Below are 14,384 nucleotides of genomic sequence, written 5' to 3'. Positions count from 1 at the left end.
GAAAAAGGACTGTCGATGCTCCAACGTGTACCTAACCATAAACATAAATGCCTTTCTTAAAATCAATACACAGAAGTATATATTTTTAAACCTGCATAATTAGCTAAAAGAAATCCAGGTTAGCAGGCAATATTAACCAGGTGAAATTGTGTCACTTCTCTTGCGTTCATTGCACGCAGAGTCAGTGTATATGCAACAGTTTGGGCCGCCTGGCTCGTTGTGAACTAATTTGCCAGAATTTTACGTAATTATGACATAACATTGAAGGTTGTACAATGTAACAGCAATATTTAGACTTAGGGATGCCACCCGTTAGATAAAATACGGAACGGTTCCGTATTTCACTGAAAGAATAAACGTTTTGTTTTCGAAATGATAGTTTCCGGATTCGACCATATTAATGACCAACGGCTCGTATTTCTGTGTGTTTATTATGTTATAATTAAGTCTATGATTTGATAGAGCAGTCTGACTGAGCGATGGTAGGCAGCAGCAGGCTCGTAAGCATTCATTCAAACAGCACTTTTGTGCATTTTGCCAGCAGCTCTTTGCTGTGCTTCAAGCATTGAGCTGTTTATGACTTCAAGCCTATCAACTCCCGAGATTAAGCTGGTGTAACCGATGTGAAATGGCTAGCTAGTTAGCGGGGCGCACGCTAATAGCGTTTCAAACGTCACTCGCTCTGAGACTTGGAGTAGTTGTTCCCCTTGCTCTGCATGGGTAACGATGCTTCGAGGGTGGCTGTTGTCGATGTGTTCCTGGTTCGAGCCCAGGTAGCGGTGAGGAGAGGGACGAAAGCTATACTGTTACAATGGCAATACTAAAGTGCCTATAAGCACATCCAATAGTCAAAGGTATATGAAATACAAATGGTATCGAGAGAAATAGTCCTATAAATCCTATAATAACTACAACCTAAAACTTCTAACCTGGGAATATTGAAGACTCATGTTAAAAGGAACCACCAGCTTTCATATGTTCTCATGTTCTGAGCAAGGAACTTAAACGTTTGCTTTTTTTACATGGCACATATTGCACTTTTACTTTCTTCTCCAACACTTTGTTTTTGCATTATTTAAACCAAAATGAACATGTTTCATTAATTTGCCTTTTAAAATGATAAACTTGGATTAGCTAACACAACGTGCCATTGGAACACAGGAATGATGGCTGCTGATAAGGGGCCTCTGTAGGCCTATGTAGATATTCCATAAAAAATCTGCCATTTCCAGCTACAATAGTCATTTACAACATTAACAATGTCTACACTGTATTTCTGATCAATTTGATGTTATTTTAACGGACAATTTTTTTTTGCTTTTCTTTCAAAAACAAGGACATTTCTAAGTGACCCCAAACTTTTGAATGGTAGTATATATATATATATATATATATATATATATATATATATATATATATATATATATATATATAAAACAAATTACATATTTTTAGCAGCGGTGGGAACAATTTAGCAGCGGCAGGCCACCGCAACTAAATTAATATAGGGGAAACACTGCGTATGTGTGTCTGTGGAATTCCTACATGATGGCCTCAAAGACAATCATCCTGCTCTAACTGTTTATCCCCTGGGGTCAGAATGTAATCTGGAATGGGATAGATCAGTTTTCCATCACAGCTTCCAAAGTGCTACTTGGAGACCAAATATCTGCTGTATCCAATTTACTCAGATCCTGCTTTGACTCCAATACAAATTCAAACAACCCTAAAGCTTTATTAGAAACACCTGACAACCATTCTAGAGGATTTTGCCTCACAACAGGAACAACGTCAAATTACACAGAGCTAATTCACTGTTGATTTAATCTGTTTTGTCTCAAGAACTGACCACATGGCTTGCCAGGTAGGAAATAGATTGCCATGTTGGAGTCAGGATGGAATGGCTAATCTCCTGGCTTTGATTCCCGGCTGCCTCCACAATCAAATGTATTTATAAAGCCCTTCTTACGTCAGCTGATGTCACAAAGTGCTGTACAGAAACCCAGCCTAAAACCCCAAACAGCATGCAATGCAGGTGTAGAAGCATGGTGGCTAGGAAAAACTCCCTAAGGAAGAAACCTACACTTATTTAATCCCAAATTCCTCAAGATAGTAGTCTTATCATCAGTCAGAACAAATACTTAGTTTGAAGGTAAGCATTTCACTGTAAGGTCGACTACACCTGTTGTATTTGGTGCATGTGACAAATAAAATTAGATTTTAAGGTGCATAACAGAACAAAATCTCAGTCTTCATTCTCACCAGGTTTTTGAAGAGGGCGGTGAGCTCCTTGGTGAAGACAGAGAACTTCAGGAAGGCAGAGCCCAGGTCGGGGTCGTCCCTGTAGACACAGTTCTCCCCAAACTTCTCGAGGGCCTGGGTGTACTGCTCCTCATTCTCCACATGGGCTGACACACAGGAGAGAAAAGAACAAAGGATGACTACAGAGGACAAGGTGATAGAGGGGACTAAGGAAAATGGAAAGAAGAAATGAATGGAAAGGTAAAATGTACAGACAAGGACTCCCTCTCCCTCTCCTGTAGTTAATTCAGCCATAAACTTTACAAGGCACTGAGGAGACATCTCAGAGTGAGTGTGAGTAGTAGAACAAACAAGTGTATCGCTCTCTAGCACACTATGCAGAGTGGCAGCACCATTCCAATGTGCCATTTAACAAATCACTCTGCCAGCATGTTATTCAGGTATGTACTTACACACAGTGTTCTCAGCAGAAGAAGACACACACACACACACTAACTTTCTGATCTTTACATGGCAAAAATCAAATCTCACCCCAATTCGCATACCGCCCCAACAGATCACGCAATCTTTATTGCACTCCACACTGCCCTTTCCCACATGGACAAAAGGAACACCTACGTGAGAATGCTATTCATTGACCACAGCTCAGCGTTCAACACCATAGTGCCCTCAAAGTTCATCACTAAGCTGAGGACCCTGGGACTGCACACCTCCCTCTGCAACTGGATCCTGGACATCCAGACAGGCCGCTCTGAGGTGGGAAGGGTAGGCAACACATCAGCCACGCTGACCCTCAACACGGGGGTCCCTCAGGGGTGTGTGCTTAGTCCCCTCCTGTACTCCCTTTTCACTCACAACTGCGTGGCCGTGCACGACCCCCACACCATCATTAAGTTTGCTGACGACAAGACTGTGGTAGGCCTGATCACCGATGATGAGACCTGGCAGTGTGGTGCCAGAACAACAACAACCTCTCCTCTCAACGTCAGCAAGATAAAGGCGCTGGTCGTGGACTACAGGAAACGGAGAGCCGAGCACGCCCCCATTTACATAGACGGGCTGTAGTGAAATGGGTCGAGCGTCAAAAGATTCCGCCTCAGGAGATGGTATATTTCGCATGGGCCCTCAGATCGTCAAAAGTTGTACAGCTACACTATTGAGAGCATCTTGACTGGCTGCATCACTGCTTGGTATGGCAACTGCTTGGCATCTGACCGCAAGGCATTATAGGGTAGTGCATACTGCCCAGTACATCACTGGGGCTGATCTAGCTGCCATCCAGGACCTCTACACCAGGCGGTGTTAGAGGAAGGCCCTAAAATACGCACTATACACACACATACACATGGATTTTGTGTTGTAGATATGTGGTAGTGGAGTAGGGGCCTGTAGAATCAGATTCACAAAACAGATATAAATACAGCTTATAGAACAACGGGGACTGGGAAGAGACACACACAGGTACAGACACACGCACACAGGCTAGCACACACACTCTACACACGATCAAAAATTATTGCATTTTTTTACCCATTTTTCTCCCCAATTTCGTGCTATCCAATTGGTAGTTACAGTCTTGTCTCATCGCTGCAACTCCCGTACGGACTCGGGAGAGGCGAAGGTCGAGAGCCGTGGGTCCTCCGAAACACAACCCAACCAAGCCGCACTGCTTCTTGACACAATGCCCACTTAACCCGGAAGCCAACCGCACCAATGTAAGGACATCCCTGCCGGTCAAACCCTCCCCTAACCCGGACGACGCTGGGCCAATTGTGCTCCGCCCCAAGAATCTCCCGGACACGGCTGGCTGTGACAGATCCTGGACTCGAACCCAGGATCTCTAGTGGCACAGCTAGCACTGTGATGCAGTGTCTTAGACCACTGCGCCACTCGGGAGGCCCCCAAGCCATAATACTGTTAAAAAGTCAACCACATAGCTACCTGGACTATCTTCACTGACCCTTTTCTACTAACTTTTTTGACTCATCACAAACACTGCTGCTACTGGTTATTATCTATCCTGTTGCCTAGTCACTTTATTCCTAGTTCTACACTGGCTCTACACAACATTAAGAACACGTGCTCTTTCCATGTCATAGACTGACCAGGTGAATCCAGGTGAAAGCTCTGATCCTTTATTGATGTCACCTGTTAAATCTACTTCAATCAGTGTAGATGAAGGGGAGGAGACAGGTTAAAGATGGATTTTTAAGCCTTGAGACATGGTGTGTGTGTGTGCCATTCAGAGGGTGAATGGGCAAAATAAAAGATTTAAGTCCCTTTGAACGGGGTATGGAAAGTAGATGTCAGGCACACCGGTTTGAGTATGTCAAGAACTGCAACGCTGCTGGGTTTCATGCTCAACAGTTTCCCGTGTGTATCAAGAATGGTTCGCCACCCGAAAGACATCCAGCCATCTTGACACATCTGTGGGAAGCATTTAAGTCAATATGGGCCAGCATCCCTGTGGAACGCTTTCGACACATTGTAGTCCATGCCCTGAAGAATTGAGGCTGTTCTAAGTCCAAAAGGGGGTGAAACACAATATTAGGAAGGTGTTCCTAATGTTTTGTACACACTTTCCACACAAAAATATGAGGACACCCTTTGAAATTAGTGGATTTGGCTATTTCAGCCACACCCGTTGCTAACAGGTATATAAATCAAGCACACAGCCAAGTCCCCACAGCAATATTCCATCAAGTAGTGGAAAGCCTTCCCAGAAGAATGGAGGCTGTTATAGCAGCAAAGGGGGAGGACCAACTCCATATTAATGCCCATGATTTTGGAATGAGATGTTCGATGAGCAGGTGTCCACATATATTTGGTCATGTAGTGTATCTACCTCAATTACCTCGCACTCAGTACTGGTACCCTGTCTATACAGCCACGTTATCGTTACTCACTGTATATTTATTAATAAGTGTTATTACTTTTCTATTATTTCACCATTTTCTTTCTCTCTGCTTTGTTGGGAAGTGACCGTCAGTAAGAATTTCCCTCTTCCTTTACACCTGTTGCTTACGAAGCATGTGACCAATAACATTTATTTAGAATAATAAATAGCGGCCTTGGTTAGTGCACAGAGCAGTGTGTGGAATTCCATCCACTCCGATTCCCCCTATCTCCCCTCTCCAATGTTTCCCCTGCTCTCTGAAATTGTCTTTGGGATTGAAGAACACAATAGGACAGGAAGAGAGAGAGTTAGAGAAGTGTTGTCACACTGGAATGCCTCCAGAGCTGTGGCCATGTGGCAGGGGGAGGGGATGACCAGGGAACTGTGGTTACACTTGGCAGACAGAGTAACAAACTCTCTCGTACAGAGGTTAAAGAGGAATTACTCATGAACGTTACCATTCATTAGACTGTGGGAGTGTTACAGGCTACATTTCCTGAATGCTATGATTAAGAGCTGCTAAAAGACAAAAATGGCAGTTAAATGTAGGTTGATTCTAAAACTAAGGCTAAAGCTAATACATATATAGTAGGTGTTGTATTTTATTAAAAATGTGATTTCCTGTGTTTTATATATATTTCCACACGATGAGGTTGGAATAATACTGAGAAAATTGTGATAATAATGATAATGCCCTTTTAGTGCTCCCGTGTGGCGCACTAAAACAGACCCTGGTTCGATTCCAGGCTGTATCACAACCGGCCGTGATTGGGAGTCCCATAGGGCGGCGCACAATTGGCCCAGCGTCGTCCGCGTTAGGGTTTGGATGGGGTAGGTCGTCATTGTAAATAAGAATTTGTTCTTAAACGGACTTGCTTAGTTAAATAAAGGTAAAATATAAAAATAATGTGTAAGAGCTGTTTGGTGGGATGGAGACCACTCAGACAGTCCTAGCAAAAATTATTGCTTGAGAAATCTCTCTTTGCTAAGATGATATTTTGGTTTCTTTTTTACCATTTTATTTGAAAACATCACAGTAAGGTACATTGTTAACCAGAAATAAAACCTTTTTATAAAGGAGAGTCAAACCTAAGAGAGAAAGGCCACCCATGTGTGCGAGTGTGTACCCTATAGGAACAGGAAATTCACCTAAATCAAACGCAGCAACACCGTCACTTCAAGCTACGAAAGGGGAGTCCATAAAGCAGGCCTGACAGATGTCAGCTGCTAATTGAGGTGAAGAGGGATTTGAGGCACTGGTTGGGTGCAGGGAGCATTGCCATGACAACCCTGGAGTCTTTCCCTAGAGAACAGGGAGTGTGTATGTATGTGTGTGTGTGTGTGTTAGAGATTGTGAGTGTGTGTTTTACTGTGAACAGAGTCTGGTGGCCCATTAGCACACCATTCCCCTTCCATCTCTCAGCCCACTCTGTGTCAATGGTCAGGGGACCGACCACCTTGTCATGTTAGATCAGGGAGATTCCGCCCACCAACCAATCACCACCTGTGGCAGAGGCTACTCATACAGGGTGACAAATAGATGGACACACACAGAGAGAGACAGTAGAGGAATGTGAGGATGGATTCTACCTCAGGAGAATGACTCAGCGGAACTTAACTCCGGATTTAACCGGAGTCGTCCGTGCTCAGGCACGGATTTAACCGGAGTCGTCCGTGCTCAGGCACGGATTTAACCGGAGTCGTCCGTGCTCAGGCACGGATTTAACCGGAGTCGTCCGTGCTCAGGCACGGATTTAACCGGAGTCGTCCGTGCTCAGGCACGGATTTAACCGGAGTCGTCCGTGCTCAGGCACGGATTTAACCGGAGTCGTCCGTGCTCAGGCACGGATTTAACCGGAGTCGTCCGTGCTCAGGCACGGATTTAACCGGAGTCGTCCGTGCTCAGGCACGGATTTAACCGGAGTCGTCCGTGCTCAGGCACGGATTTAACCGGAGTCGTCCGTGCTCAGGCACGGATTTAACAGGAGTCCTCTGAGCTCAGGCATAGATGTAACAGGAGTCCTCCGAGGTCAGGCAGGATTTAACAGGTGAGTTGGAAGTCCTTTATCTCTTAAGGCTTCTTTCTCAACCTTTTTTCACCTAAGACAACATTTCTTTTAGCGAAACCACAGTGCTCTAGTCAAGTTACCTGAAGGGAACCTACAGTTTAATTCTTTTTGGGTTGCTGTTTAGGCTGTCCTTGCGCAACTCTGCCAAAAACAAATGTTCAAACACACGCACACCGTTAAGACATCAAACACAGCTGCTTTGTTGTGGGTCGCCCTGGCCTGTGTGTCGCCAGCGGGCCCTAGCAGGGCTTTTGTTTTGAAGTGGCACATGAGCTCAGGGCATCTCTCTGTGCCTTGACTATCCAACCCAGACACAGAACACGCACGGCCCCAGTGAAGACCCTAACCCTGACACAGAACACACACGGCCCCCGTGAAGACCCCAACCCTGACACAGAACACACACGGCCCCGGTGAAGACCCCAAACCTGACACAGAACACACACGGCCCCGGTGAAGACCCCAAACCTGACACAGAGCACACACGGCCCCGGTGAAGACCCCAAGGCTAGTCTCCTATTTACTGTAAACCAACCCCGGCAGTTAGACACCTCAGTGTACTGTGAGTGAGATACTGTGAGCAGTGTGTGTCTGTGTGTGAGAGTGAGTTACTGTGAACAATACATGCCACCCTCCAGTGCATTCCCACACTGTCTCGTCTCTTTCTGTCTCAGTCAGGGATAGTCAGTGATAGCATGACATGGAGGGTTGTGTTCTGTTGTTGTGGATGGATGGAATGACTTGGGTTCCTGTCTGAGGCTGGCCCTCAGGAAATGGTGGCCCAGTGTTTAACGGGAATCTTGAAAAGGAGGGAGGAGAGGTGGAGTGACACATTCACCCATAGATAGCTCTTTGACAATCAACACACACATACTGTAACTCTGCAACAACAGCAGCAGACACACCAAGGCACCTTCTGTGGATTATCTAACAGCAGAGGGTGGTGGGGGTGTCTGTCCTCGCACACACACACACGGTTAATCACAAGCTTACTTTGCTGGAGGTTTCACATGCCATTCTCCATGGAGGCTGAATAAATACTGCTGGACTTAACATCCTTTTAACGATATGGCCGCCGCAGACAAGGCTGTTAAGGTTTACCCAGAGGACAAACCATTGGAGAGAGATGGATTGTCATTAAGGGAGACCTCAGTGAGACAGGAGTAAAATGCATGCTGTGTGTGTGTGGATTGAGATGGAAAAAAGTGAGACTGCAAGGGGAATGACAATGACTTCATGTCTGTCTATGCGAGTGTGTGCTTCCAGTGTGTACAATGTATGGTATATTCATCATCCACAACAGAAGCTAGCCAGAAGTTAGCTAACGTTCGTATTCAGCTAACCACGGTTGGCGGTGATCAGCTATCCTTTAACTCGAAAACCCTCTTCAAAGGGGGGGACACTCTTGACCCAAACTGCTACAGACTTATATCTATCATACCCTGCCTTTCTAAGGTCTTCGAAAGCCACGTCAACAAACAGATTACCGACCATTTCGAATCCCACCGCACATTCTCCGCTATGCAATCTGGTTTCAGAGCTGGTCATGGGTGCACCTCAGCCACGCTCAAGGTCCTAAACGATATCTTAACCGCCATCGATAAGAAACGATACTGTGCAGCCGTATTCATCGACCTGGCCAAGGCTTTCAACTCTGTCAATCACCACATCCTCATCGGCAGACTCGATAGCCTTGATTTCTCAAATGATTGACTCGCCTGGTTCACCAACTACTTCTCTGATAGAGTTCAGTGTGTCAAATCCGAGGCCCTGTTGTCCGGGCCTCTGGCAGTTTCTATGGGGGTGCCACAGGGTTCAATTCTTGGGCCGACTCTCTTCTCTGTATACATCAATGATGTCGCTCTTGCTGCTGGTGAGTCTCTGATCCACCTCTACGCAGACGACACCATTCTGTATACTTCTGGCCCTTCTTTGGACACTGTGTTAACAACCCTCCAGACGAGCTTCAATGCCGTACAACTCTCCTTCCGTGGCCTCCAACTGCTCTTAAATACAAGTAAAACTAAATGCATGCTCTTCAACGGATCGCTGCCTGCACCTGCCCGCCCGTCCAGCATCACTACTCTGGACGGTTCTGACTTAGAATATGTGGACAACTACAAATACCTAGGTGTCTGGTTAGACTGTAAACTCTCCTTCCAGACTCACATCAAACATCTCCAATCCAAAGTTAAATCTAGAATTGGCTTCCTATTTCGCAACAAAGCATCATTCACTCATGCTGCCAAACATAGCCTCGTAAAACTGACCATCCTACCGATCCTCGACTTCGGCGATGTCATTTACAAAATAGCCTCCAATACCCTACTCAATAAATTGGATGCAGTCTATCACAGTGCCATCTGTTGTCACCAAAGCCCCATATACTACCCACCACCGCGACCTGTACGCTCTCGTTGGCTGGCCCTCGCTTCATACTCGTCGCCAAACCCACTGGCTCCAGGTCATCTACAAGACCCTGCTAGGTAAAGTCCCCCCTTATCTCAGCTCGCTGGTCACCATAGCAGCACCCACCTGTAGCACGCGCTCCAGCAGGTATATATCTCTGGTCACCCCCAAAGCCAATTCCTCCTTTGGCCACTTCTCCTTCCAGTTCTCTGCTGCCAATGACTGGAACAAACTACAAAAATCTCTGAAACTGGAAACACTCATCTCCCTCACTAGCTTTAAGCACCAGCTGTCAGAGCAGCTCACAGATTACTGCACCTGTACATAGCCCATCTATAATTTAGCCCAAACAACTACCTCTTCCCCTACTGTATTTATTTAGCTCCTTTGCACCCCATTATTTCTATTTCTACTTTGCACATTCTTCCACTGCAAATCTACCATTCCAGTGTTTAACTTGCTATATTGTATTTACTTCGCTACCATGGCCTTTTTTTTACCTTTACCTCCCTTATCTCACCTCATTTGCGCACATTGTATATAGACTTATTTTTCTACTGTATTATTGACTGTATGTTTGCTTTACTCCATGTGTAACTCTGTGTTGTTGTATGTGTCGAACTGCTTTGCTTTATCTTGGCAAGGTCGCAATTGTAAATGAGAACTTGTTCTCAACTTGCCTACCTGGTTAAATAAAGGTGAAATAAAATTTTAAAAAACACTTTACAACATGTGCATGCATGCATGTACTCAGTAGCTGTGTACTCATTATCATGGGTATGATGGCTGCCTATGGGCTCATCGTGACAAGGTTTAGCCAGAAAAACTGATCTGATCTACCCAGAGGCACAGCGGTGCATACAGCAAACACCATCAGCTAGACCAACAACTGTGTCTGAATATAAACCATCCAGATCAAACTGGGGATTAATAAAGCATGCATTTCTTATCTCAGCCTGTGGGCCATTAGACCAGTAATTGGGTGCAGGGTTGGGTTCAATTTGAATTGAAGGCAGTCAATTCAGGAAGTAAAATTACAATTCAATAATCGAAAAAAATGGCATGACTTCTCAATACTGAAAAGTAGCAGCTATTTATTTCAAAAGTTTTAAAATGCCCGAATTTTAAATTAAAAACACTTCCTGAATTGACTGTCTTCAATTCGAATTGAGCCCAACCCTGATAGGGTGACAGCTCTGCAGGCCCAGTGATAGGCAGACTGATAAGTGACACCAGGGAGCACTGTGGCGTAGCGAGGGTAAGCTCTGCTCCAGTTCTGTCAGTCAGACCGGGCTCTCCGCTGGGCCCCTGTCCTCCAGGAGGATGGCGCTACATTCCTGGTGAAGGAGGTAAGTTCTGATTTGGCTTTTATCATCTTCTCTGCTCTATGGTCACTACGACTGACTAACTGACTGACTGTTAATGACATGCAAAAGAGGTTGCCAAGATCAACTGTAACAGGTCAGAATATATGAGATGCTTCTTTCTGAAGAAACAATGCTTGTCCATTCGACAACATAGCTAGCTTCTCATTTTCTCAAAAGCTTGCCTTTTTACTTCCTTATGAGAAAGGAGGGAGGGAGAGATAAAATAGCTTGTCAGTGTTGCTGAAGGAACTTGTCAGGTTGATGGTTAATACAATGTACAAACTGCAGGAGTTTGTAGCAGGAGTCTTTGAGACATGATGTTTGTGTATGGAATAACACTACAATCCTGGGCATGTGAAGGTCGTATCTGTCAAAGCTATGGAGGGTGAGCAGCAACACAGATTAAAAAGATACAGAGCAAAGAGAGAGCGAGACAAACTGTCAGGGATGAATATTTCACCACAGGAGAGCGAGGTCCAGGCAACTTATTGAGATCGTGGGTAGGATAGGGAGCCTGGGAGAGATGTGTAGGTTGTGCTGAATAATGCAGCGATTTGACCACATCAAGGGAAGTCTGGGCTGGGCTCTGGCAGCAGAAGGAATGCCACTGTTCAGTTCAGTGCCTCCAGCCCACATTATAATACCAAGCAGAACAGACACAATGTCGCTTAGACCTCCTGACTGGACCATTCTAACACACAATCTCACTGACAACAATGTTGAGTTGTTGACATTTCTTACATTTTTCTTAAAAGGTCAAGGTTAGGATATATACCTAAGGTTACCTGTTGTTTTATCCAGAGCCTGACACAAGCGTTAAATATGCTGCTAGCTAGCATTGGAATCAACTTTACCACTAATTCTAACAATCCGGCAACAAGCTTTCACTGTTTATATTGGCACAGACAAAGTCTCTGCTATAAAGAAGGGCCAGAAAATCCAAGATCCCACAGCTCAACTAAGGAAAAAGCGTCTTAATTCACAACATTCATTCTCAGGAAGACTGGAAGGTCACCAAGTGTTCTACTCTTATGTAATCATCCTGTGTTCTGACTGAGGGTACATTCAGAAAGGGCCTGTGTAGATTAATGAATACGAGAGGGAGGTACAACTCAAAGATGTTAATGGTCGTTTTGTCCTAGATTTAGTTCTGGGTGTCTAGATTTGCTTTGTCCACTGATGGTTTTGTCAATTTGGGGTAAATATCAGCATTAGGTGCTGCTCATCAGGCAGTGTGAGTGGTGTTCAAAATAGATCAAGTAAAGATGGCTTTGTCTACAGATCAGAAAAGGTGACTCAAGATGAGAAGATTGAGTGACAAACCACAACGTGAAAGAACAGTGGTAGTGGAATGTCAAGGACGGATTGAAATCTAACGTGAGTGACGACTTCAGAACATTTTAATTCCCTCTTCATATCAATGACCAGAGCAGTACAAATACTTAAGATGATTCTACAGCATTCTTGACACTTGTATCTAATTAATTAACAAGACTACTTGAAAGACTGTACAGCCAGTAAGTCCAGACTTACTGAATATATCCAATATAGCTGTAACACGTCTGACAGCAGAGCAGAGCTGACAGATGTGTAATAAACCTTGGTACTGATGTCTTGACAGTATTTATTTTCTGAGGTGACCCAGTAGTAGAGGTGCATCTGGGAGGGTCACAGACTAAAGCCTTCAGGAGAGATTTCTCGCTCACCTCACCGGGCCTCAGATTTACTGCCGACCGGGCCCGTCTGGCCTCCGACGCCTTTCAAATCCAAACCTTCCTGTAATGCACTGATTATTACTGGACTGAACGTCTATGCAGATTTACTAGGTTTCTCAAAGGGGGAATGGTAGCCAATCAGTGGCGGTTGGCGCCGTTTACATGAGGGAGGACTAGTTATTTGTTTCATGAGCATGGCCTTATCTTAAATTATAGCATATTGGATAACAGTGATAGGTTTAGGCTACTACATTATACTAAAATTTTCCATATACTCATCATGAGGTTGCTACAACCTAGCCTATGAATTCAAGTTTACAAAGTAGGTGCACACAGGTTGAGAAAAATTTGAGGTGACATACAGTGACACATGGACAGACAGTGACACATTCAATACCACCTTGCACACTTGCCTGCATCTAGCTGATCTAGGGTGTAATCATTAGTCCAACGGTTGCAAACTAATTTGTTCTATTGGACAAATTCAGGTATGTTTATCCCTGTTTCGTTCCATGTGCTTACTTTTAAGAAACGTTTTAACAGAATCGACAGAATGAATAAACCCCTGATAACGTGGAAACTCAATTCACTTTCATAGCATTCACATTGTATTCCTTCTCGCATCTATGTGCTCTCCTCCTTTTCCCTTCGCTTGTTGACTTCGAAGCACAACACATTAGCTGTATGTGACCAGGTGAAAAAACCTTTCCAAGACAAACCATATCATAACCACTATACACAGCCTACATAGTTCTCACCATATTAGCTAAAGTAAAGTCATAGCCAACATAGCTAATAGAACTAACGCCTTAGTAAACCCGCTACAATCATGCAATAGCGTTACAGTTTAGAGTCAGTAAGCAGTTTAGCCCCTACACCGGGCACTGGTGGAAATACATTTGTAAAACCAAAAGCTTACCTTGACATGGAAGAGTTCCAGTGTTGTGTTGGATAGTCATAGCCAGCTAGCTAACATGGCACCCCTCTGTTTGAGCAGGGTGTTTGAGTAGGCTAAACTAGCTCGCTGCATTTGCTAGCTAAGTAAGTGAAATTTGAAATGCTTCTCCTTCATTTTGGAAGAAATGAATTTGTTCAAAACTGTTTGACTATTGTCTTTCTCTCTCTTTGAGTCAACTACTCACCACATGTTATGCACTGCAGTGCTAGCTAGCTGTAGCTTATACTTTAAGTTCTACATTCATTCTCTGATCCTTTGATTGGGTGGACAACATGTCAGTTCATGCTGCAAGAGCTCTGATAGGTTGGAGGACGTCCTCCGGAAGTTGTCATAATTACTGTGTAAGTCTACGGAAGGGGGTGAGAACCACGAGACTCCTAGTTTTTGTATTGAAGTAAATTTACTCAGAGGAGGACGGAAACTATCTGTCCTCCGGCTACACCATGGTGCTACCCCCGGTGCTGTTGAGGATACTGTAGACTTTCATTGCAAAACAGTGTGTTTTTATCAATTATTTGGTGACGTGAATATATTTATCAGAACTTTAATGTTTTTATTAAATTCACTGAGGAGGATGGTCCTCCCCTTCCTCCTCTGAGGAGCTTCTAATGTAGCACCTGAGGGGAATAGTGGGCACAAGCAACAATTCAAGCGCTAGCCGTGTTTACATTTTCCTGATACAGTACTGAGCAAAGCCAGCAAATTTAC

General features: G+C 44.5%; 1 protein-coding gene across 1 annotated transcript in view; it reads right to left on the bottom strand.

The window, feature by feature from the left end:
• LOC120060188 (arf-GAP with SH3 domain, ANK repeat and PH domain-containing protein 2-like) overlaps positions 1-14,384 on the bottom strand; it is a 102,768-nt gene that overhangs the window by 49,325 nt on the left and 39,059 nt on the right. The window contains exon 3 of the mRNA XM_039009323.1: positions 2,263-2,408. Coding sequence (XP_038865251.1) covers positions 2,263-2,408 — 146 coding nt within the window. The remainder of the gene's footprint in view (positions 1-2,262; positions 2,409-14,384) is intronic.

Source organism: Salvelinus namaycush, chromosome 15 (genome assembly GCF_016432855.1).
Source record: "Salvelinus namaycush isolate Seneca chromosome 15, SaNama_1.0, whole genome shotgun sequence".
NCBI classification, from domain to species: Eukaryota; Metazoa; Chordata; class Actinopteri; order Salmoniformes; family Salmonidae; genus Salvelinus; species Salvelinus namaycush.
The sequence above is the reverse complement of the archived record's forward strand: the minus strand, read 5'-3'. Positions and strand labels throughout refer to the sequence as shown.